Source organism: Desmodus rotundus, chromosome 1 (genome assembly GCF_022682495.2).
Source record: "Desmodus rotundus isolate HL8 chromosome 1, HLdesRot8A.1, whole genome shotgun sequence".
NCBI classification, from domain to species: Eukaryota; Metazoa; Chordata; class Mammalia; order Chiroptera; family Phyllostomidae; genus Desmodus; species Desmodus rotundus.
Window position 1 is genome coordinate 189,297,460 of NC_071387.1, and position 26,811 is coordinate 189,324,270.

Genomic DNA, 26,811 nt, shown 5'->3' on the forward strand with positions numbered 1-26,811 from the left:
CTTGACTCCTGAATTGCAAATAGCTTGCAGAGGTAGCTGGGGCTCTTGAAGCTGGGGCTCTTGAACGGGACTTTTGTTTGAAGTCTCTCAACAAACTTGGGGTAAGGTTGGTAACCCATCTCTTACCATTCCTCTAGCCTTCACCTTCCATTCTGATTTGTACTGCCTGTCATGTGTAATGGCTGATTGACAACTGATTACTTCTCAACCCCATGGGGAAATAAATGCCTTGGACATAGGAACCCCATCTGCTTGACTGCTGGTTCTCCTAGAACTTCAGGTGTGCGAGGCCCAGAGTAATTGCTCAAGGTGAATTAATGATTAATCTGAGAGATTATTCTACCTAGGGTGAGAAAAGCAAAAATGATTTATTATTACGTGTATTTGAACCATTGTATATATTGGTGGGCATCTTGGGCAGACCATTCGGAAAGCTAGTTTCCTGGTGGACAAAAGAGACTTTACCACTCTGTGTTGTTGATGTTCTCTCCTTAATAGTTAAGTGGCTACTGAACATATCCTGAGAGTATGTCCTCAGAGTTTAGTTTTCATTCACTGTTTATAAAAACAGAAATATTTTAATAATAGGAATTAAAGACTCCCGTCAAGTCCTCGTCGACCCTGATATCTGAAAGTTCAAGTGTGGTGAGTAATGCACACTTTTAATTAGGTCCGTATCCCAAGAAAGAATTCTCAATAGGCAGTATCTCTGGGTATCAAAGGAGTTGCTTATGCTGCTCTGTAATTCCCCTGAAATTTTCAAAAGCTGGAATTTTTCTGTATATTTTGAAAGCTTGTTGATGGAATCTTCCAGCCCACACTGCAGTAAACAACCGAGAATTCTCCATGGAGGTGTCAGGAAGGCTGTCTGACAGCGACGGCGGGAACCCTCCTTGAGTGCATCTGGAATGCTGTTGGAATTAAAACACAGACTAAAGGTCTGTTTCTCACGTTAGTGACTTGGATAGTTTCCATTTTGAAGAAGAAAACAACCTCAGTTTGTGGTCGAATGGACTCGCAGGCCTGACAGGTGTAGACCTCTGGAAATGAGGGGTGGAAACGAGGGTTCGGCCACCTGGCCCTTACTAGGTGCTCCCTGGTGTTACTTTCTAAAGGCAGAGTACCAAGGTGGTACGGACCGTGATGCGCCTGGCTGCTGTTTAATTGTGTGCATGCTTACTTGGGGGATCATTGTCTTTCCCTCAGTCACATTCTCTTTTGGATGGATCTAAACGATTTGACACTTCTGCTGACACTTTCTTTGTTTTGTGACTTGAAAGATATTTTTGAATTACATCTATCCTATTGTCTAGGTGCCTTTCTATGTCTTCTCTATTTAAATTGCTCTCTTTTTTTTCAGAACAGCACTGGCCTTTCTCCTAAAAGTCATTTCAGGCTTGTTTGAATCTCCTCGTCACCTTAGTCTTCTTGTCCAGGAAGAGTAGTCCCTAGTTTCAACCAGCTCAATTTACAGAGCTGGCTAGCTGAGTTTTTATTGAAACCAAAATAAAACTTCAAAGAAACTGAAGAAGCTTGAGCGTCCCTGCTCTCTCTGTCAACTAACACCCACCGATGTTTATCTTAGAAATAATTTGATGTTTATCTGATGAAACATGTAGTTAAGTGTTAATGGAAACTAATGTCAAGCCTTAGAAGCATGTGCAGAAACCTTTAATAATAGTCTGTGGTGAGAGTTTGGTATTCTGTGGTCACGGGTTTCTATAGAATCCATGGAAACTTGGAGTAACAGTGTTCGCCTAGCCCCCGAATAGTCTCAACTGATTGTACTGAAGTGTAGCCACAACCATTTCACACCTGAACTTGACCTGCCTTTTCTTCATCTGCTGCCATCTCTTCTTCCTCAGCAAACCATCTTCAGTTTGTCATCCTACTTTCCAGCACCATGAACTGTTCGTAATTTCTGAAGTGTGGAATGATATGACTATTTGAACATGACTCATTATGAATTGTATTTAAACATTAATATGACAATGACTTTTCAAAGAATTTGTGGGAATTTCTTTTTGACTGTAAACTATGAATCGCCTGCTTTCTATTCAAATGTGATTACCTTCAGTAAATTTTGAAGCATCTTTCCACTCCAATGAGGACTGCCCAGCTCTCTGATAAGTGCCTGGGAAAGTAGTATTGATTTAGTGTTTGCTTCTTTAGCTTTGTAAGAAGCCAATTTAGCTGGCTCATTCAATAAAATGTATGAATGAATTGGGGAGTAAAGCTACACAGCTCCTTACCCCTCCCTGAATAATCAATCACACTTAACTAAATAATACACATTGCCTTTAGCTCTTTCTGAGAAGGCATGCTATGTACGAAAAGTCCCCTCATTGTCTTTGTTTCTTCTTGGTAAACCATTTTGGAAGTCACCGAACTCAGGGTCCAAATAAAATAGGTCAATGTTAGTATAGTAGCCACCCCCCCTTCCCCATTCTCAGAGGACATGTCCCAAGACCACCAGTGGATGTCCGAAACCTCATTGTACCAACCCCTGCATATACTGCTTATCCTATACAAATACACCTTTTCACCGAATGGAAGCACTTTATGCCCTCTCGTTGGCATATCCAAAGGGCCAGCATCACTACTCTATGCTTTGGGGCTGTTATTAACTAAAATAAGGGTTAGTTGAACACAAGCACTGTGATATTCCAACATCAATATCAGATATTGATATGATAACCTGGAGGGCTACTAAGTGTCTAATAGCTAGGGGGACGCTGGACAAAGGGATGACACATGCTGGGCTGAACTGAGCTGGGGTGTGAGAGATTTCACTGTGTTGTTCAGAATGGCGCACAATGTCAAATACATCATTTCTGAAATTTCCCATTTAGTCCTTTCACGACAGTGATTGTGGATAAGTGGAGGCTGCTGTACCTGTAACAGATGGTTGTATATTCAATGATAAATGCTGACCCCGCACTGCCCCTGAGATCTGGGCCTGTGTGTCCTGCAGGATGTGGTAAGATAGTCCAGGCCATTGATCTTGGTCCAGCTTCAGTTATCTTCTCCCCGGGGCCTTGCAAAGTCGGGTTGATTCTCGTTGGTACCCAGTTAGGAATTCAGATATGTGGGGCATGTTTGAATCTGATAATGTCCTCTTAGGATTGCAAACATAAGCTTCAATTAGTGAAGCAAAACTCTTCGCCTGGATTTCTCCCAAATCTGTGAATTTGTACTTACTCAAAATCCTTTTTATGGGTAACCATCACGGTGATAGCTGGGTCTTTGGAAATGTCACCCCAGTAGTGTGGCAGTGTTTGCTTTTTTTTTCTTTCTTTTTTTTAAAAAAGATTTTATTTATTTATTTTTAGAGAGGGGAAGGGAGGGAGAAAGAGATAAAGAGAAACATGAGTGTGTGGTTGCTTCTTGTGTGCCTCCACTGAACACCAGCCCACAACCAAGGCATGAGCCCTGACTGGGAATCGAACTGGAGACTCTTTGGTTCGCAGGCTGGCACTCAATCCACTAAGCCACACCATACCGGGCTGCTTTTTCGTTTTCAATATGTAGTCCTGCATTTGGAACTGTTAAGAGACATGTATTTTCAAAGACTCTACTTTATAAATAAAAAGCTTGGATTGTTGTGATTTTGATTCTGAATTGGTAACATAAAACCATTTTTACAAGGAATGCAAAACTCTGCAAAGATTCATTTTTAAATGACATTTCACAACATTGTGTAATCTCTTTTAATTATCAATTGCAAAAACACCACCTTTTAGTTTCCAGAATGCAGGCTTACTGAGTGCTAAGCAGGCAGTGGTCCTAAGCTTCGTAAAGATTAACATTGTAAGATAAAGCATCCCGATGCAGTAGGTACCCCCGTTATCCCGTGGTACAAATGAGGAAGCTGTAGCACAGAGAACTAAGTAACAGGTCACGTAACCAGTGTGACTCAGCTTTTCTTGGTCTACATTCCATGCTCTTGACTTGCTTGAATTGTTCTCAGGCAATAAAACTTAATTTATTGCTTGCCATTTGGGTGACTTTTCTTTGACTTCTTTAAATGAGTGCCATACATAGCTGCATTTGTTGGAAATGAATGGGATTCTGAAGCTTTCATAGGCTCCGTTCCAGAACTGGAGCAGAGGCAGTGTGACTGCGGTCACTATTTCTGTGAGCCACCAGGATCCCAGATGCCCCCTTCTCCAGTCCCTTTGACTGCACTGGGTGGGTGTCAGGCTTTTGGATCAATTCACTGAAACAAAACAAAGGCTCCTGACCCACTGACCCACCAGGAGTTGATAGATTTGGAGACAGGCAAGGCTGCAAAACTAGCACGTGAAGACAGTGTGCAAAGTTGGGGTTTTCTGTGACTCAGACTTAAGCTTTTTAAAAATATTAAATCAGGGGACTCTTGACTGACATATTGAATCATACTGTGACTTCCCCACAAAATTTGAGGTGCACTGCATTTTAAGGCTGAGTGGTTACCAGGAAGAACACACCTCCCTCATTCACTCACACTCTGTCTACCTTCTTGGGTGACTTAACGCCACAGTAAGGTGCTGTCCTACTATGCTGCTCCCTGAGAGTAAGAAGGCATTCTTTGATGGCACCATTAATAGTTTTAGCAATTACGATCAACCACAATGTATTCATAGTTTCTCTTGTAAATTTTATTGATTACTCAGTTAATAGAAAAACAAGGAAAGGGAGAAACTTTCGTGTATACCCATATTTGCAGTGTAGGGGGCTGACAGTGATTCTGTGGTGTTGTCTCTCTTTCTTGAGTGGTTGGGCATCTACTCTGATGTGGCCTATATAAGGTTCCCGGGCCAGCACTAGGTCTGCCTTTGATGGAATAACCTCTCAGTCCAACTTAAGAAATGGGATCTCTTTTCATATATGACAGTGGTGGGAATGAAGTATATGAGTTTGGCATTTCAGATGGTGCCAGTTTTAACTTAAAAGAATTGGTGGTTTCATTCTGTAGGAATTGGGGGATAAAAGCACTGCAGAGGATTTGGAAAATATCTAGCATTTTATGGTCTTTTTAGCAGTTTCCCACTGTTTCCTGGAGAAAGGGTTTAGTGAGCAGAGAAGTCTCTGCATCTGGGCCACCATGAAGCAGTCTTAGGCATTGACTGGTCAGTAACCCCTGGGGCATGAGGCTTTTTCTGTCTTGCTCTGGGTTGCTTACAATGATTACAGTTCAAACACTCAAATATTCCAGATGTGAACGATGGTTTGAACGATGGTTTCTTGCTAGTCAGTATTCTAGTAAGTGTGTTTTAGATGGTTGCTTGCAGTCATCGTGTCAGAATTCTCACATTAGCTATAAATGCAACCATCTCTCTGGGGCACAGTTAAATTTAGCCACTGGTTGTTGCAGTGAAAACAACAAGCTCAGGTCCAGTGTCTGTCACCTGGAGAGAGTGACCAACAAGTATGCATATCAGGGCAGCCTGTTTTGTGACCTAAGTCTACTGACTTGATGTGAAAACAATTATGTCATACTTTAAAATAAAAGCTTGTTTTTTTCATCATAAATTGTTGCTGTATGTGCTGGATAAAGATATTGCACAAAAATTATTTCCGAACATTGGTGCATATGTGGCATTAATTCTGTGGTTGACTCTGCTGCTTAAATTGAAACGGGAGGTCACTTCAGTGGAACTGTTCAAAATTACCTGCTTTGGCTCAAGTTGGCATTACCCTGGGGTATGGTGGTGTTTGGTAATCATCACCATAAAGATGGTTTAGCATTTATTCTACAATTGAACATTCTCATTGCATAAACTTGAGGATTAATGAAACCAAGTTCAGCCACAGAAATATTCTTTTAAACTTGGAAGAAGGAGGCAGCATGTCCACTGGCAGGGTATGAATAGTTTCCAGCCCATAGTGTAGCATGGCATCCTAAACCAAGCATGCTTATGGGTGCTGGATGACTCTGAACACCATGATATTGATAAAAATCACTAATAAAAATACATGTAAGTTATGCTTTTTTACAGGTTTTAAGGCACTTTTACCCATTGGTGCTCTTGTTCTAGGGCTCCTTGAATATATATTTTTTATTCACATACCACTGTTCCTTGGTCTTTAGCATCTCTTAATTATGGAGGTAGCCTTATTCCTCATCATGTTAAACATTAAAACACTGAAATCCCAAATTAAAGATAATTTGCATAACTATAAATCTGTAGGTGTTGAGTTGTAGAAGCTCATTGGCATAGCTACTACTGCAGATAACTACTGTAGACCTCTTGGTCTGTTCAGGCTCTTCTAACAAAATACCAGAGTGGGTGGCTTAAACAATAAATATTAATTTCCCTGAGATTTGGAGGCCGGGATGTCCAGGATCAAGGTACCAGCAGACTGGGTGTCTGGTGAGGCCTCTCTTTCTTGTTCCTGGGGGGCCTGAGTATTGCTGTAATCTCACCTGGAGAAAAGGGAGGGACTTCTCTGGGGCCTGTTGTATTTAAGCACTAATCCCATCCATTCAGGCTCTGCCCTCACTGGCCTACCACCTTGCAAAGGCCCCACCTCCAAATACCATCACACTGGGGATTAAGTTTTAACATACTCTGTAAATTTGAGGGACAGGTGGTACAAACATTCAATCTATAGCAACACAGACACTTGTTCACTAGGGTATGGCGGTCTTCATTCTGTGTTCTGGAGGCACTGTTTTCTTTGAGATCGCAAGATGTTGGACTTCCCAGGGCCCTTGTGAGCCCAGGCACCTTTGCCCCAGTCCTGTCAGGCTGGGCGAGGAGCCATTGCAGTTGCCAGCCTCGCATTGCTTCAGCTCTGGACGCGTAGGTCAGACCTGGGTGGGGTGCAGTAAGTAGCAGTCTTCCCCAAGCCTTGTTTTTAACTCAGGAAACAAAATTGGTCCAAGGTGAGGAGCCACTTGCTCCTGCTGTGCATACCTGTAGCAGCCAGTCACAGTTATCTCCTTGTTCAGGACCTTCCACGTGGTACTTCCCTCTGCAGCTCTGGGGCTAGCAAAGTCTAGACTCGCGGGGGTGTCCAACCCGTGGCCCACGGGCCACATGCCACCCAGGGTGGCTGTGAATTCGACCTACCACAAAATTGTAAATTTACTTAAAATATTATAAGATTTTTTTTCTGATTATGTGTCGCAGTGTGTTTAATGTGTGGCCTGAGACAACTCTTCTTCTTCCAGTGTGGCCCAGACGCCAAAAGGTTGGACACCCCTGGCAGAGGATGTGATTATCTGACTCAGAATTTGAAAAGCCAACTTCATTTACTACTTCCATGAGACCTTTCGTCTTATTCTATTAATGCTAAGGTAGTTTTGCATTGTACGTTTTTCTGAACCTACTTTAAATTACTTGCCATGCATAGCCTCTTCCCTTGTTTAAACTTCAATTTAGACCATCATATTCTCTAGGAATGGCTCCTTTTTCATATACTAACATTTCTGTATCTTTGCTTGCTTTTTGCTTCCTACTTCATTAATTTTTCTTTAGCCCACAACTTGAGTGAAGTCTTTTTTCCTTGGCCATCCCTAAGGCTTCTTATTCAAATGTGTTTTTAGGGCTCCTTTTTGTTTTTAATTGTTAAAATTCTTGCTAGAGCTGTTTTGTCCACCTATACTAAGATACACTTTTAATTTGACCATGTCCTACTTGGCTATAAAAACCTATTTTTTTCTTTATAAAAACATTGCACTTTATAAAAAGTGTGTTCTTTGATTAACTTGTCTATTATTTTGTGAGATTAGCTTCATTGACTTTATTTAAGTATTAAAAATCAACTTAATTCTTGTTATTCAGTTTTTACATCATCAGTAATATTTTATGTGGAAAATTCACAGAACAGACTTGGTATTTTTTGGTAGTATCATACCCCAAACACTGATAATTGAGAAATATATGTGTTTGAGAGATGGTCATAGGGCTGGGGGAATTCATAAGAATGGCTCATAGCTAAATGTGTTGAGATATTTTAACCTGAATATTTGGTGCTTGAGGAGTGGTTTTGAGAAATTTACTGTTAGAATTCAATGTTGCTTCACAGAGAACAGAAAATCCAAAATTATAATGACCCCAATGAGAGAGAAGTTTAATTCTCTTTTACATAAATTCCAGAAATAGGCTTGAGGGCTGATGTGATAGTTCGGTGGTATTATCCAGATACCAGGCTCCTACCTTTTAGCTCTTCCATCCTCAGTGTTGATTTCTGTCCTTCTGGTTCAAAATGGCTGCTGGAGCCCCAAGCCATCTTTCTTCAGAAGCATATAAGTCATATTTGACTTATTAAGTCATATTTGTTTGCCAGCACCTAACAGTGGAATTATGACAGATTTTAAGTGGAAGAAGGGCATGAGCAATTGGATGAGAGTGGTGGTGGTGGTGATGGTTGTACAGATTGGTGCACAAAGTCCCCATATTTCTGCCCAGACAGTCGGGTGGGTGGTGGGTCTGGTCTCTTGGATGGGAACACAGGAAAAGGATTAGGTTTAGGTAGGTGGGAAAGGTAGCAATGGGTGCACTTGAGAAAGTCTTGACTTGGAAGACCATAAGGGATGCTCACGTTTGTCAGTGGTATAACACTGGCCACAGAAGTCTGAAGCTTAGGAAATAGCTATCAGTAGGCTATAGGCATTAGACAAAGGAATATTCAGACTTCCCTGGAGGCTCTTAAAACTGTGCAAGTGGGTGTATCTCCCAGGAAAATCAAGATGACTGAATGGATGTGGACCTAAGGATGATGCTCCCATGAGCGTGTGAAGGAAGTCATGGACAGAAGGGTGAGCTTAGGTTGGGACTTGAAAATGAGAGAGACAGGTCTGGGGATAGTGAAAGGGAAGCAACAGCTGTGTTTTCTTAGCTTCACTTTCACCCATTGACTGCTGTTGATATAATGGAAGTGTCCCGAAGATGACCATTTCCACTGCAGAGAATGTCAGGCGAGATATAATCTGAAGGGCGCCACAGACGACGCCCTTGGCTTAAGAGAAGCATTGAAGTCTTTGTTATCTTGACTGCTATATATTACTATTTCCCCCATTTTATGCTTATGAAAAAACAGGCTCACAGAGAGAGAAGTTAGGCAACTAATTCTCTGCCATGCGGTAGAAAGGGATGGAACCTTGGCTTGGAACCCAGGCAATTTTTTTTCTTTGGTTCTGGTCTGGATTTTGGTGCTATGGCATCATATCTCCTGAGAGGTCCAATGACTGGTCCAGATTTTTTGACCTGGTAAGTGCTGTGTTGATATTTCCTAATCTTAAAACATTACTGTGTAACATTCTTTTTCACTGATGATGTTATTGCAAATCAAAAAAGCCTGATTACTCTTTGCAGCGTCATTTAGATTTGGATTACACTCCTGTCTGCCAGCAGGAACTCAGTCACTGGCTAAGTATGTTCATCTACGATTCTAGATGGGGGTCAACACACTTTTTCTAGTAACTACGTTAGGCTTTGCCAGCCAGTGTCTGTCCCAACTGCTCAACTCTGCATGGAAGCAGCTGCATTTTGTGAATGCATGGGCCTGGCTGTGTTCCAAGTAAACTTTGTTTTCAAAATCAGGTGGCCTGGTGTGCTGACCTCTGCTGTGGAAGAAAGCTAAATTCTAGAATTTCTGCTTTTCATCTCACAAGTGAAATCATCCGACAAAATGGTGAAAATAGTCAAGTATTCCTTTTCATTTCCAGAAGTAACAACACCTAGCTAATTCTGTTCTTGACATTGACTTTTTTGTATAATAGCCTTTATAAGGGCAATGACACTTTTTGGGAGAACAGTTGCAAAGTATGGAATTTGATTCTCATTTCTATTTTTATTTATCAAGAATCTTCCCAATGTCTCAAAATAATCCCTATCTTTCCAGTTAACCCTGAAATCACAGAGAGCCTTGACCTGCGAACTGCGCCGTGGATTTCGCTTTGGTCTCCATGAGTGTGCACGGCGACACCGGTCCGGTGTGCAGACTGGAGTCCGTGGCTGAGAGAAAGCTTAGGTGCCCGCATTATTAGAGAAGGTTCATGCGTTTTCTTCTCTGATGATAAGAGCTAGCACATTCAGGAGGCTCTCTGGAAGAAACTGGGAGGACTTGATCGTCTTGTGTACGAACATGTCTCTATGAGGACAAATTAGCATAATTCATTTGTACAAGAATCATAAGCAGGCGCTGTCTTAGTTTTAACAGTTCTCATTTATACTGAAAAAGCATATTTTTGCTAAAATAATTATAATTCCTCCTTTGTGCCCATTTAGAAGTGCCCTTTCCCTCCCAGGGAGGCGTGCAGGCGTTGCTGTGATACAATACAGGATGCAGCTTTAGCAAATAAATGGGCCTCTCACTGCCGATGAGTAGTGTTTATCTGTTTGACCTTGCGCTCTCCTCGGGACTGCCAGGACGTAAAATATGTCTGCTCCAGCAACAGGTCTTTTGAAGTTAGAGTGTCCAGAGGAGCTGAGAAGACTTGACTTGGTTTGGGGAATCCTACGATCCTTTGTAATCACCTACGACAGTCAAGTTTCACTAACTCCCAAGCAAGAAGAGACAGTTTCGCCTAACGGAGGGGAGATCTGTTTTCAAAGTCACATTATAAAAGGAATAAAACTGGGTGCCCAAGAAAAGTGAGGCCGGTTGATGAGACGTTCAGTTTGCCATGAATCTTCAGTATGTGATGAAGAACTCAAAGATAGTTTTGAGTAACTGTATTTATTTCTCAGATTTTAATTCAGTATGAATTGCAGATCCCACGTTCAAGTTACCACAACCTAAGTGATTTAGAATGAAGAGTTTTTACTATACACTGTGCTTGGTAGGGCTCCCTAAGACATTTTAGGCTTAAATTGGTAAGAGATCCAATGTAAAAATGGAAAGAATAAATCTTAAAGCACTGTCTGTGTTGGATGTTCTCATTTTATTAGGTAACACCTTGACACCAGAGGAAGTAACAATGTTCTGACACTGATCTTTGTCTTAATAAATGCTCCCTCTTTTATGGGTGGTCTTAGGTAATTTCAGTCTGCCCTCTGCTTCTTTTTAACGTTCCAGCTGACTGAAGGTATAGCTTTGATTTTTTCATGTTACATAATTTGTTCTAACCAGCAACGTGTCTGTCTATTTATTTGAATGCATTGTTGCAAACATGTAAATAGTTTGGGACATGCACAGTTTTCTTTGTTCATATTTATCATACTAGTGTTTTAGACATGTGGAATTTTTGAGATGAAACAACTCAATTTGTTTTATAGAAAAAACCTTGTAGGTCCATAGATGTGAGGGGTAGGTGTATAGTCATAAGAGCTAGGAGATGCTGTTTTAACAGAGATGCTCCTTTGGTTCAACTTAATTTTTATTAGGTCTCATGGTAACGACATAGTAAAATAATGTACCCAGTTGATACTATAACACAGTGGTCCCCAACTGTTTTGGCACCAGGGACCAGTTCGCTTACCTGCCAGCCTGTGAGCACCTCCTGCTGTGCAGCCCGGTTTCTAACAGGACTGGGGAATGGGGACCCCTGCTATAAGTTCACTAGGATTTTCCGTATTAAGAGAGACTCATGAGCCATAGCTTAGTATTGCCTTCCAAACTTTTATTCTATTCCCTCCTTACTACTAAGAGTCCTATGGAATCTCTCGTACATTTGCCAGTCTGAGACTGCTGCGTGTTTTGAAATTTCTTGCCCCACTCTGATGCCTAGTGTCAACCAGGAAATGTTGTAATTTGTAACAGGGTAGGAAGTGGTGGGAGTGCAAGGTTGGTGGCAGAATGAGGAGTGGAACCCTCAGAATCTCTACTGAGGTTGAATTTTGCCCCCTTAGATAAGTCAGATAAACTTCGTCATCTTAAGTACATCTTTCACTTCCACCCTGTTTTAAATGAGCAATGTGTTTGCCTTTGCCTTTCTTATTAAGACAGTTCACCTCTCCTCAAATGCGTCTGTCACAACTCCAGGATTACTTAAGACTCCCGCTGTCGATGGTATGTGCTATTTAGCAATGTCCTGTGGATGAGAGTACACTTATAGACAGTGAACCCTGGACACCCGCGTGGTTCAGTGCATCGGATAGGACCCTTGGTCTACTAAGCAGAAGGAATTTGTACCTGATTGAGCGAATTTTGAGGTGTTTGTTCCTGACATCTAAGGCTCCACTTGTTCCTTATTTGTCTGTTATCAGCATTACTTTCCACTGTTGCCATTCAGCACCCCACTTTTAGCAGCTCCCCCTTTGCTCCTCATCTCAGAAAGTACATGAAAGATTGGAGGGACATCAACAAGAGCCCAGAAGCTTCATTAGGAAAGATTTGGGGCCCTGCCTATGTATTTTCCGTTTTTACTCTTGCAAAATAAATTGACTTTCTGTTGTTGTAGTACACTTGTTAAAATTGTTTAAGCCACACTGTCACAACCCAGGCCACAGGCTAACAGCTATTTGCTGGTCCTTTTGACATTTTTACTAGGTATAGTTTTCCTATGCTCTAGACCTGAAAGGCCTGTAGGTTAGTCAGAGTCGACCTTGTTTTACATTGGTCGCCCTGGGTCTAACACAGTGCCCACACGTTTGTGGTCTTCCTGAAATAAATGCAAAAGTGAATCTCAGTGTTCAATGTCATATAGTTAAATAGATACATTATTACCGCACATTTGTGTGAGGACTAAAAATTATAGACCAAAGGAATGCAGTTCTAGTCATTTATATAACAAATGAAGAAACCAAGTCCTAGGGAGTTAAAAAGCAATTTGTTTAACATAAGCAGTTAATTGTGGCTATCATGAGACTCAAGTCCAAGTTTAACAGACGTTGTTTAAAGAGTCAAGTTCACAAAAGAATGGACAATGAATGGTGTTAGTTCCTTTTCTAAGGAGAGTGATTCAGGTGAGTTACTGCGTGGCTTGAGCGTGCCGAGAGGGATGCCATCGGGAAGTTAAATAGGCACCCTGTTTTAAGTCCCACCCATTAGCAGGGTATTTGGCACTTGGTCCGCAGGCTGAGTGCCAAGGTGCTGTTGGTGTGGCCTGGAATGCAGTGCCACGATCCCTAGTGGTTGGTTCCCTGATTCGCGAAGTGCTCACGGATTTGGACAATTGAATTTTCTTGGCTTGCTTTTTCTAAGCCTACGGGAAAAATGTAGAGAAGTGGCTGACTTCTCGCCTGAATTTTGTGCTAAAATTGATGAAGGATACCTGTTCATTCTTTACTTTGTGTTTGAACACACTATTTAATAGCTGTAGATGAAAAGTAAAATATCCTCAGGGAAAAGATCTATTGATACTTGTATTTTAAAACTATTATTGAACTCCAAACAGGTGAAATAGGCAAGACTGAGTATTGTGCACGGCCTTCGCCGCGACCTCGCAATTCACCTAAAGCGAATAAGATGGAATACAGTTTGGAAAAGAGCCTGTCTTTCCCAAGAGGTTGCTTTAAAGACCATTTTCCCTTTCGATTTTTTGTGTAGTGTTTTTTCCTATACGTGGGCTCATTTAACAGTTGGCGTTCCTGATTGTCATTCATCTTTTCCTAAAATGTGCCCATGTAGTGTAACATTTATTTCCCTTTAAAATCTAGATTATGTAATGGAATTTGCAATCTTTAAGTTAGGATTTGGACACTTAGGGAAAGTGCTTATTATTTCGATGATAATTAAATCAGTTTCTATTTGTTTTCTTGATTTGAACACAGTAATTTGTGCCACCTGTGCTTTACTTAGGTGCTCTTGACATTCAGATTTGCTCTCTATTACCTGGTAACAGGATGGAGTAATAGCTTCAGGTAAAGGCAAATCCACCGACAATTTACTGAATACTGTGTCACGCCTTTCCTGCAAATACTCTGTGTGATGCTATTAAGAGCCCCCCACCCCCTTTTTTCTTTTTATGGGTGAGTTTGCTGAGGTTAACTTCCCCGCTGAAGTTCACATAGCTGAACTTGGCCTGCTGGCCCCATTGCCCATATGCTTTCTCCCATAGAGTCTATTGAATCCAGGCTCAAAACTCATTGGCAAGACTTCAAAGTTCTATTTGAACTAAAAGAGAAAAACCTGTTTTTTGAAATGTGAACTCTAATTACATAAAATGGATGCTTCTGAAAACAGTATTGTCTTGCACAGCGTGCAGTAAACCTTGAATACAATCAAAGGGAGTTTACAGAGGCGATAGCTGCTGTACTGTTTCCCCCACCAGTGGCTGAAGTTGCTGGAGCAACAAGGTCACCTAAGGCCTGGGGTAGGTGTGGGAGCTTCTCTGCAGCTGATGGGACCGTTGAGTGGGGAGAGGCCCTGGGGGCGACTCTCTGCGGTGCGTGGGGGGATGGGGAGGAGGGCAGTGTCTGGAAGGAAGAACAAGCCCTGATAATTCTAATGTATTTGTGGTTCTGGTAGCAAAAAGAACTCAAAAGGTAAAATGGCTTGGGAGTTTATGACATCTCATTGGACTTCTGCTCACTGTTCCCTCCAGGAAGCTAGGGGTTCCTTCCACGCAGCTAGGGGTTCTTGCGTGCATGCTTGCCTTCACCTTTGCAACCACCTGGAGTAACCACATTGGTTGTTAGGTTTTTTCATGATGTGGTTGTTACAGAAAATGTGAAAGCATTAGCTGACTCAAAGTCACTGCCAACTCCATGTGTCTGTATTTCTCTGAGAGTGGCTCTGGAGCCAACGGCCTCAGCTTTACCTGTAGTTGACCTGTCAAAAAATACATTCTCAGGACTCGCCCTAGACTCATTAATTAATCTCTGGAAAGAGATTACTGATTCTGCACTATTAACAAGCTCCTCCGATGATTCCTATATACACGAATTCCACTACTTCTGTTTAACACATTATATCAAAATGTTGACAAATAAGAGAATATGAGTGATTTTACTCCAGGTCACATGAATAATGGGCAAATGGATATTGAATTCTAGTTGCTTTACTTAGAATTCATTCCTATTCATTAAATAGACATGTATTCATTAAAAAGACATGTATTGTGTTTTTACCATATGGAATCTGGGGATAAAAAAAATATTATTCTCTAGGAATTCCCAGGTTAGGAAGGAATAGCCCTCAGTCATGTTTTAAAGTCTCACAGCCCTCCAGGACTCAAACCTTCACTGTTTCCCCATTGCTAAATGCCTCGTTGGGTAGACAGGATGCTTACATTTGAAAAAGGCACAAGTGTGGAGGGGCGGAGTCTTTGGTTGAGAAACTTTGAGAAATATATTCGGATTTGTAAGGAGGGGCTGGATTACAAAGGACATTAAATATTACCCTGTGCTGCTGGAACTCAGCATGGCAGTGAGGAGTGTCTTGATGGACTCAGAACATATCACTGCCTGTGGATTCAATACCTTCTTAATTTAGCAAATAGTCACTGAACCCTTGTTTGTGCTAAGCATAACACCAAGAAAAAATGCAATTTTTAAAAAATCAAGGACATGATTAAAGACTTAGTATGGTTTTCCTTGGAAATGATTAAACTGTGAAATAGCTTTAGGATTAAAAATACTTTATTTGATATTGATGCCAAAAAAGATACATTAAAATGTCAATATGTGACAATATTAGGTGGTTATAAAAAGTGTGAGTAGCCCTTTATGATTGGAGTTAGAAATTCCTCAAAATATAATTGCAGGTATTCCCGGTAGGGGGGTCCCCTTCTTTCTCCTGGCCACTGGGTTGTCTTTGTCAGGTGGGCTACATCATGCAAGTCTGTATGGCTCCAAGCCCGAGATGGTCTGTCTTGTCCATTAAGAAGCAACAAAAGAACCTCAACTGCTAGAAGTTGTTCCCCTGTGCTTTGTTTTAACACTGTCTTGAGAGTTCTGAATTAGTTGAGGCAAAAAGACATATTAGCTTCGTGGGTCTGTGGAAGAGAGGACGGTTCAGAAGTGATCTCAGCAGCCTGCGTTTCCTGAGCTGGTTGTGGTTTACTTACTAGCTTTATTAAAAGAGCAGGTGATTCATATGAAGTCCTGTGTTAGAATCCTGCAGCCAGGGCTTTTGAAAGGACTGCCCGTTAAGAACAAATAAATAGTGATGTGAATGCACAGCAGACTCTAAAAGCATATTAGACTATTGATGAGAATGAATAATACATGTTTTCTGATAGTGTTTGCTTCACGTGGCAGGATCTTTTTAAATGGGGGAAAAAATCCTCCTCAAATGATCTGCATCCAGTCTTTGGGGTGGTTAATGCCTGGAAACTGTCATTATGCGAGGTTGCATTCTTCTGAAGAGGGACAATGCTACACCTGGGGTTTGTGTTTTTCATCCAAAAGACTTGGGTCACCTTAAGTAATTGATATAACCAACAAAGTGCTATCAAAATGAAGATTAAACAAGTACAAGTGGTGATCATCTGCATATTAAAACATCTAAGATTCAGTGTGTGGGCTGTAAATTAGCAATAATTTTGCTTGTTACCAAGATGCAGAAGGGTTTTCTAAAGCTGTTTGGACGACCCAGGCCTCTGGGATGCCTGATGGGATGCTAACACTTAGCCCTGCCTCAGAGGGCTGAGGTCTTAAGGTTGGCGATGACAATGCCTTGGTTGTTTTTCTTACTGAACTCCTTCTGATCCATATTTCCCTTCTTCTCCCTCACCTACACCCAACTAGACTGTTTAGGAAATATTACATTTCAAGGACTAAAGACAGTAAATCATAGCTCCTAGGAACCTCACATTTCATTGGAAAGCCATAAAAATAACACCCATATTGGCTAAAACATTGATTAGACACTCTCTGGGTATGTAGGACTGTGACTTCTGTGCCTGGAAGCACTGGCAGTTTTCTTGCCTGAAACCAGAGGCAGTGGGCCTGAGCCATGTGTTTTCACTTGGTAGCCGCCAGAAGATTTAAGAACCTCTGTCCGTGGAAGGGGTAGAATGGGCCTCCAAAGAGACTACTTAGAAGCAATTTAGCTCAGTGGCTCCACTCACCATAGCAATGGGTGTCTGTCTAATTGGGCTCCCCTCTTAGCACTGGAGAAGGGGAACGTATTCTGATGGGCTTCCTGATTTTAAAAACAATTGCTTAGGCTTTGCTGCAGAATGGGTTGAGGTTTCAATCCTGTACTGCAAATACTGTCATTCTTACGTGCCTTTGAAGATATATGGAACAAGCTTATAGGATAGAATATTAGGCTTCAGTTTCCATAAGTTAGAATGCAAAAAAAGAGAAAAAAAGATTGCATTAAGCAGAGAAGTAGATTTTCAGAAGAAACAGTATAGGGAAAGTGAGGGGAGACTGTATTAAAAATGAGAAGCGCTCTCTCTCTCTCTCTCTCTCTCTCTCTCTCTCTCTCTCTCTTTCTCTCTCTCGTTCTCACTCTTTTATGTGAGAGTAATGAATCTTTGTTCTTACTGTGTTTAAAGGTCACCATGACCTTGTGCTGATATTCTCAAAGCAAAGCTGTTGGCATTTAAAACCTATAACTGGGCCTAGAACCTTCCAACTTACAAACTCCTGGAAAAATCTTCTAAAATGCTGCATTCCAATTGCTCTGTATAAATGCTGATATGTCCTAGTTTGGTTATCAAATCAACAGAGTTCAGTGCACCAGCACTGGTCTCAGTTTTCTTGCTGGGCCACTCGATGGCTAGTGAGTGACCCAAACGCAGACAAATGCAAAGATAGTCGTATCACTGTAGCTTAGATTTAGGTTTAAGTGATTTCCAGGGTGGATTACTAGCTACTGTGTCTTTTTTTTTTTTTTTTTTTTTTAACTTAGAAGTTCCAACTTCCAATTTTCTATACCAACTGATTTCTTTCAAAATTAGAAGTAATAGAAATGAGAAAAATCATTAAAATACATGCCCATTACTGTCTCTGATTTCTTAAGGATCATGATTCAAAGCTCTACTAAGAAATGGGGTGATGAAAAGTTTAGGGACAGAGAGTACCTGAAGTTCTGCCTTTCTTCATTATCTTCTTAGTACCTTCTTGAGTTCTGAGTCATCCCAGATCTGTATGATCCCCGTGACCCAGGGTGGGTAACATTCCTGAGATAAGAACTCTGCCCATTTGCCAGCTTCTTAGGGAAGTTCCCTTTGACCTCCAGGATGGTACCTTCCTGCCTCACCTAATTTTGTTGGACTCAGCCTTTTACTTCTACTGCTCCATGAACTTAGCGAGAATTTCTATATGGGCAAAAGGAGGATACTACTGGTATACTTACTACCGTATGGTACCATTGACAAGATTGAATAAAATAACTCAGTAATGTGTTTAGGATTAGGATTGTACTTGATACCCAGGAAACAGTTAATAGATTTTGAATTGTAATTTTAATTTACTCTCGGGTATAGGCAAGGTTTTCACCCATATTTTCTTGGGAAATAACCAGCTACCTTGCTTTTCCAGGGTTCTAGTGAATTCTATAAGCCTCCCTCTGACACCTCACTATAACTAACACAAGAAGGCTATAAAAAGGTAGGAGTGTTGCTAACTTTGTTTGAAAATCAAAAGGAATGAAGACACACCTTCTTACAACTGGGTTATGTACCTTCATTTCCTACCCAGAAACGAATCACAGCTGGGCTTAAAGCAAAGAATAGAACGTGGCCCTAACTGTGTTTCGGAAAGCCAGTTTTAGCAACATAGATTTTAGGTCTGTAAACCAACATGAGTTTAAGCCTCTGGAGATAGCTATATAGAATTTCATGCTGTGCATGTCAGAAAGGCACTCTTAGGTTATGTTCACGACATACTCTACATTTACACTTTGTCTTCTATTCTGTAATTTCTAAGTTGGTGTATGGGTTTCTATTATAGAATTGGGAGGGGATCTTAAAGGCAGGCCTGTCAGGTTTTCTGTTTCTTAGGTATTTTGAAATAAGAGCTGAAATTATTTAAGAAATTACATAGAAGCTGAAATTATTTTGACATAACATCATTTATCCATATTGGCTAATTAAAAATTCAACGAAAGATTTCTAACTACAATTTAAAAATACTGATCTAGTTTATCTCCTTATATTTTGATTTATTGCCTGTGTGATTGCTAATAGGATAAAAACACGTTTGGTTATATTTTTACCACGTATGACTGCTCCTACTTCTTAGGGAGAAATAACCAAAGATCAAGTCACATAGAGCCCACTGGATATCTGAAGTAGGTGATGACCCCAAATCACTCCTTTTAAAAAAATATATGTAAGAGAAATTCTTTCTTTGATAACATAATAAAGGTCTTTCTTGAGAATGAAACTAGTATTTTAGCCATCTTTCAGTTGATTGCTTTTTTCTCCCAATTCTTAAAGTCTCCCCAGACAGGAAATTAGCATAATGGAGTGGGGAGACAAGTTTTGGCTTCAGTCAGAATTCTCCAGATTAGTGCTCTCCTACCCAACACACAGCTTTTAGAGTAAATGTAGGTTATGTCACTGTCGTGAGTTGTTTCAAGGAGTAAACAGCAAAATTTCTCCTTTAAAAGGATAATATTTTAGAAAATGATTGGTCAAGGCATACTTTATAGTTCTTTCAGGAGTGGACCCTGAGCTGGAACCAAATCAGATGGTCCCGTCCCACCTATACTTTATAACCTTCACCTGGGCTGAGGTCAAGGCGCCTGCATGCTCTCTCTCTCTGTTCTTTGTGAGGATGAAAGAGGATATTGGAATGTTATTTCTGCCATGCTTCGTCAATAAAAAGCAACTGATTTTCCGCTAAAGAGCGGCTTTTTGGTGGGTTCCCTCTGATATATGATCCTGTAAAAATGTGTTAAAAAAACAACAGCACAGTGCCTGTTTAGCTCTGGCAATGGTTTTGGGCTGAATGTATTATTTATGAATTTCAATTATTTATCTGAATTAATGGTTTGCTACCAGAGGAGAAAAATTTCAGAATTCAAATATGAAATCCTGTTGTTATGCCCAATCAAAATGTCAGCCTCTAGTAAGATGCGGACTTGACTTTGAGTGAACAAGGCTGTTAATGGTCATCAGACTTGCGTATCTAGTGTGCATCCCAATCAGAAAATTGGTAATGAAGGGCACTTTTATATTGCTATGGAACTATTTGTTTTAAGCCCAAAATACCTTGACAAGCAATGAATACAAATCTGACACAACTAACAACGGAAGTGTAACTGGGGACACCGTGCGTTTCATTTCTTGGGGGATAATTTCCCTTGAACTGCTCCTACTTACTGAGGCAGACCAAATCCTGCTTGACTTTGGTCTTCGAAGATGTGCGTGCTTATATGAATATATAAATGAATAATGGAGTTTGAAAGAAGTTTGTAATTTGAGGTGATTTTCTTGAAATTTGTGATTTGTGCTTGATTACAGCTGTGCCATTTTTCTGGAAAGCACTTTAAAGCTATGGAGTCTTTTAGTGGCTATCCTGAGACTTAACATGGCTGCTAGAGCCGTTTCATGCACTGTTTTGGGGTGTCCGAGTTGGAAATTGGAAGGCAAACGAGAAACAAATACGGCCGTACTTCTTTACTGTGGACAAGCTTAGTCGTTAATCACTGTTTCTTTGATCTCAGCTTATTTCCTCAACTTGCTGTGATTAGACACTATAACTGAGCTCTTTTTTTAAAAAAAAAAAATGATTCACTGTTTCATTGATAATTGTGGCAAATAATGTAAGAAGTTCACCATGCTGATCATTTGAAAGTATCCAGTTCAGTAGTGTTCTGAACTCGTTGTAAAGAGAAGCCTCTCTTAGTTTTCATGCTTGAGGAGCTGCTTCATCCGGGCTGGCTGCTGTAACAAATTGCTGTATATTGAGTGGCTTATAAACAATAGAAATTCATTTCTCACAGTTCTGGAGGCTGAGAAGTCCAAGATCAAGGTGTGGGCAGATTCAGTGTCTGCAGAGGATCTGCTTCCTGACCCCTAGGTGCTTTCACGTGGGAAAAGGGACGATGGAGCCCTGTGGGCTGTTGGCCATGACAGCACTCGTCCCCTTCCGGAGGGCGCCACCTCCATGTCCTCGTCCCCTCCCAAGGGCCCCACTTCCAAAAGCCGCCGCATGGTGGGGTGGGGTTTCAACCTATGAATTTTGGGCGGAGCACAGACATTCGGTCTGGAGACACAAGTAACTCCTTTCTGTTCTGTTCTGTTCTGTGTTGTGTTACAGAACTCCAGGATGGGAGGCAAGCTGAGCAAGAAGAAGAAGGGGTACAATGTGAACGATGAGAAGGCCAAGGACAAAGACAAGAAGGCAGAAGGAGCAGGGACGGAAGAGGAGGGAACCCCGAAGGAGAATGAAACCCAGGCGGCCGGGGAGACCACCGAGGTGAAGGAGAGCAAGGAGGAGAAGCCGGAGAAGGATGCCCAGGATGCCGCCAACAAACCTGAAGACAAGGAAGGTGGGAAAGACACAGAGGCGGCCAAGGCAGACGCTCCGAAGGCAGAGCCTGAGCAGACGGAGGGAGCAGCCGAGGGGAAGCCGGAGCCCCCGAAGGAAGCGGAGCAGGCGGCTGCCTCGGGAGCCGCTGCTGGCGATGCCCCCAAGGCTTCTGAGGCCGAGGCCCCCGCTGAACCCGCGGCGGCCACCAAGGTGGATGACAAGAGCAAGGAGGGAGGGGAACCCACAAAGACTGAGGCTCCCGCAGCTCCTGCCTCGCAGGAAACGAAAAGTGACGGGGCCCCAGCTTCAGACTCAAAACCCAGCAGCACTGAGGCTGCCCCATCGTCCAAGGAGACCCCAGCTGGCACGGAAGCCCCCAGTTCCACGCCCAAGGCTCAGGCCCCCGCAGCCCCAGCAGACGAGGTTAAACCCGCCGAAGCCCCGGCAGCTAATTCCGATCAAACCGTAGCAGTGAAGGAATAACAAGGACAGCCTATGAAAAAGAAATTACAGCTTAAAAACAACCTGTTTCTGTCTCTTGTCTGTCTCTCTCCTATACTAACTTGTTTCAAATTGGAAGTAATGATATGTATTGCCCAAGGAAAGGAAAAAAAAAAGATGTCCCATCAAGGGAGGGAGGGGGTGGGGAGAATCCAAATAGTATTTTTGTGGGGAAATATCTAATATACCTTCAGTCAACTTTACCAATCAGTCCCGGATGTCAAAGGTCAATGTCTGAAAGTACAGTACACCTTTTGTACCTGAACTGCTGTTACTTGCACTCCGCCACTAAGATCCGGTATCTTGTCTTCTGCAAGGGGAGTTGGGAGTGATGTGTTTGATTCTGCCCGCAGGGCCCGTTCCAAGGCAATCAGATCTTTATGAAAGCAGTATTTTCTGTGTTTTCTTTTTAATTTGCAGCCTTTCTTATTTTGATATTTTTTTAATGTTTGTGGATGAATGCCAACTTTCAGACAGCCCACTTAGCCTGTCCACATGTACCTCCATGCCAATACTCCGTTCTTCCTCCCCAGGTATTTTTGGGAGTAGCAAACATTCTCATCCGACTTAGGCCTCCCTAGATTTCTCATGACGAGTTAATGCATGTCCGTGGTTGGGTGCACCTGTAGTTCTGTTTATTGGTCAGTGGAAATGAAAAAAAAATGTCTGCGTTCATTGCAGTTCCAGTTTCTCCTCCATTCTGTGTCACAGACACCAACACACCACTCATTGGAAAATGGAAAAAATAAAAATAAAAAAACAACAAAAAAATGTACAATGGATGCATTGAAATTATATGTAATTGTATAAATGGTGCAACAGTAATAAAGTTAAACAATTAAAAAGAAGTATGAATGACTATTGGTTTTCTTTTGCCACCCCTTCCTCCTTGGTGATTACCTTCAGTGGGGAACAGACCAAGGTATCCGGCACTTTCTGGGATATATTTGGATAGAAGTATAAGGTCGTATCCTCAAGATTGTGTGAACATTATCTGTTTTAAAAGTTAGTTGGATCAGCGTCAGTAAGTTATCTTGGGAGAGGCTAAACTGGAAACTTACTGTGCCTGTGGCACCCTATAGAAATGTGGGTGAGATTAATTTCCTTCAAAAAACATCTTCAGTAAAACAATTGAAAGACAGTAGATTCGCTCTTGACGGTTGGGAAGGAGGGAATTAGAAGGCCTTACGGAAACATCATGTGCATGCGAGTTGTGAACCACTGATACTCATTCGGTTTTATCCCTTTGTTCATCGCTTTCATGGCAGAGCGGGGAAAGGGCACCGCGTTGTGAGCAGACAGTGAGAAGCAGCAGCGTGAAAGCAAGCACGGCGCTGGCCTTTATGGTCACAGATTCCTGTCCAGCCATTGCCACTCTGTATGGCTTTTAAGCCACTTCTAACCTGCAGGCTTCCTTGCATTATCTACAAGAGGGCAAAGAAAGACTTTATGATCTGTACAGAAAGACCCCTTTCAACTTCTGGAATATTTAGTTGTTTGTGTGTATATCTGGTGGCAATTTTATGTTATGATGGATATGTATGTACCAACACATGTGATATCACCTCTATCCCTTGATTTTTTGCCCAAACCCTTCCGTTTGCTCAGGTTGCATATATTCTGTAGATATATAGGGGGATTGTAGATATATAGGAGGGGTAGGGGGATTGGTGTAAGCAGTGACTTATGGGGTGGTCAGGCATGCAAACCACATCTCTAACGTAAGAAAAGAAATAATTGTCACTTGGATCTCGGCAGTGATTTTGGTCTTGTCTAATTGGATATTAGAAACCAAGTGATGAATCTAAAACACTTACAAATGAACTTAACCTTAGCCACTGTGAAGCTTGCTCATGCCTGAATCAGTTAAGCGTTAGGTTTTTGGGGAGGGTAGGATTAGGTAATAATCGCCCAGAGTGATAAATTCAAACAATGTATACTTCAACAGAGGAATACTTTGTGTGTGAACATAGGGAATTTTCTGTAGAATTTGGGAAAGGCCAGTATACTGAAATTTATTCCCAAAGGGGACATTAGCAATACAGGAGATGCGAATGAACCTGGTTTTGTGTGTATGCATTGTGTAACACCTGGTTAAATAAAGAGGAACAAAGCTTCGCTTCACTTGCTTGCTGAGTGCCCTGCGGGCTGACCAGACCTAAGACATTGCCAGTGGGTCATACTGGGGAAGAAGTGATGGAACAGTATTGGCAGATATACCTGTTGGGTTCAATTGATGTCTATGATCACCTTTTGGCAGTTTTGGTTCTTGTTTCTATAGTGAAGTAAATTTGAACTCTTAATGCTTGAAAGCACAGCATACAAGAAATATGTAAACACGAAACCACCATGCTACTGTTTTAGGTATGAAAAACAGCGGAGGACTGTCCGGATTATCCCAATGTGTCCTAGAATATATAAAATAGCTTGGGGGCGGGTTGGTGGTGGTAATAGGGAAACACCAGATTCAGTGAACCATGAAGAACATTGATACAGTTACTAACATTAAATAGCATGTACTTCTTGCAGACAAATGTGCTTGGTGGAATTTCTATGCTATATATCCACTGTCTTTTCTTCCTTTTCTTTTAATTAAAATTATTATGCATTTTGGTGACTAGAATAATCAAATCAACCTCCTGGATTACCATTTTACTACAAATGAACGTTTGGGGATAAATGAAACTAAGACTTTTTTTTTTCAATTTATCTACACTTTAAATTTTTGGGTCAGGTATAAGAGAATTAAAATCTGAAATATATATTTGTCTTTTCTAACTTTATTAGAAATTGTTTTCAAGTAATGAAGAGCACGGAAATGTGGTCACTAAAATATTTAAATCAGAATTTTAACCTAACCATGGCTCGTGACATTTAATTTTACCACACCTAAGACAAACTTAAGATGTAGTTTAAAATTGTATATTCAACCGGAAATGTCCTATGTGTGGGAGTGATTGGTTTGGCCAGGAAGGAAACGGTGTTGGGCATTTAAGTTAATTTTGGATTAACCTAGATTGTTCCTTCCTCATGAGTGATCTAAAATGAAGGGGAGGCAACGCATAGGCTGTGCCTAACAGGCAAGTCGGCACTCTTTGGGGACACACCACGTATCTGGCTCACTAACTCACATGTGAACAAGTCTTTATGAAAAATAAAGGGGTCCCAGAGTCCCCTCGTTGTTTGTTTAGTGCCTATGAGCATGCTGTGAGGAGGAAACTAGCGGGAATCAAAATGAACTTGTTCAAGGTCGTTAGCTTTGTCTTTCAACCTTGAAGGCCCTGTCCGGTAGCCGACACTGGCTGTGCACGATGGGAATGGATCTAGATCCTCAAGAGCTGGGGTGCACCAAACATCCTAGGATGGCCCTCCCTGGCTTCAGCTCTAAGAAAAGACTGTCTTCAGTTGTCCATGGCCATTGAGGCAGAGGTCACACATGGCCACAATCCAGGAATGCCATTCACCATTCTAGGAGGGTCTGCTTAGTGGGGTCCAGACCCAGGTCTTAGTGCACAGTGGGGAGTTGGTTGTTAACTAATGCTGGCAAGATGTAGACATTCTTCAGCTGCCTAAGTTGGGTAAATTAGTAGGTGCCAGCAGCTACACAAAGTTTGTTTTTATAAAGCATCCCGAAGCCTTAATTTTTATTAAATGAAACATCATGGTATATTGACACAGTGTCTTCACTGAAACACTGTTAGATCTGGCTCTGGCCCACCCATTTTTGTGTTCCTTTACATATATAAGGCATAGCAAATTTCAGTCATTTCATCTATGGGAAAATACCTATTTGTAAAATTTATAAAATTTACCGTTTTGGTGTTATCCAATATCTTATCTCAGGATTGATGAGATTAATCTCCAACCTTTTGATTTCTCTTGCTTTTTGAGATGAACAGTGTAGTTATCTTAAGCTTTATTTTTAACTGATTTGCACAAAGTTGAAAACTGGATGTTTGGAAGGTAATTTTAAGAATATGTCAAATAGCAGTACCACTAATAGTTGTGGGGTTCATCAGATGAACTTTTATATGCATTCTTATAAAAGGAGGCAAAATTTGCTTGATTTTTGGTCTGCCAAGTACTTAATATTTTAAATATTTAGCTCTGGGGCTGGTGTTTGGACAGGGTGTCATTTCCCCCCCTCAGGTAATGGAAAAGTAAAAAGGAGATTATAGGAAGTTTTTCGTGAAGGTATATGTCTTTGATTTTTTAAAAAGCTCTTCTTTATTATAAGCCTGTATGCTTCATGACTTTTTACTGATAGAAATTGTACTGGTGTATGAAACTCAAAGTCCAGGAACCATTGGTTCCTTCCATTTCTCCAAGTTTTCTCACTCTTTACTTTAAGAGCAACTTCAATTCTGAGGCTGTGTACTTCTATTCACATACGTATTTAAGCAAATGCCTAGAGTGAGCATCTGTTTGAAAAACAAATCCCTATGATCTTAAAAAGAAAACTCAGTTTAACTGCACACACTGACCTAGGAAAATTAAGTAACACTGTCATGTACTCTGTGCCCTGTGTACTTGACATTTATGTTTTCCACAGGTCCAGATATCATCTCTGTTCTTTATATTCTCTGAAGGTTGTTTTGTGTTTCTCCTGAGTTTTCCTGAGACTAGGAGAATTCACCTTTAATATCACTCATTTATAAATTAATTGGCCTTATGTAATGTATCTCTTTTTTGTTTCAACTTTCTCGGGTCACCGTGTTAAGTGGTCAAATGACAAAGTGATGGAGCTACATACAAATTTAGAGAATCTTCATGTTTACTTTCTTCCCATACGCTTTTAGGGTTTAAGAGGAGTAAAAGAGTCAAAAAAGGGCTGTTTGGGGGAAATCTCATTTCAAATATGATTTCCCACTATATTTCCCTGATTATGAAACACAGTTTCACATAATGAAAACCAAAAATTATATTAGGTCACAGGTTTCTCTGAAGTTGTGGGTATAGAAGTGTATATGAAAGTTTAAAAAGAAAATTATTTTTTAAAACTTAATTAAATACTCTGATAATCAGTTTTTAAAAGTTATCTAAAAGATAGAGTTCCAAT

The 26,811-nt window shown here is 41.1% G+C and overlaps 1 protein-coding gene across 3 annotated transcripts in view; it reads left to right on the plus strand.

The window, feature by feature from the left end:
* Positions 1–22,600, plus strand: part of BASP1 (brain abundant membrane attached signal protein 1) — a 62,068-nt gene extending 39,468 nt beyond the window's left edge. For all 3 annotated transcript variants that reach the window (XM_053914022.2, XM_024578541.4, XM_045186423.3), the window contains exon 2: positions 21,039–22,600. In XM_053914022.2, coding sequence (XP_053769997.1) covers positions 21,048–21,734 — 687 coding nt within the window. In that variant the 5' untranslated portion in view covers positions 21,039–21,047 and the 3' untranslated portion in view covers positions 21,735–22,600. The remainder of the gene's footprint in view (positions 1–21,038) is intronic.
* The last annotated feature ends 4,211 nt before the right edge of the window (positions 22,601–26,811 follow it).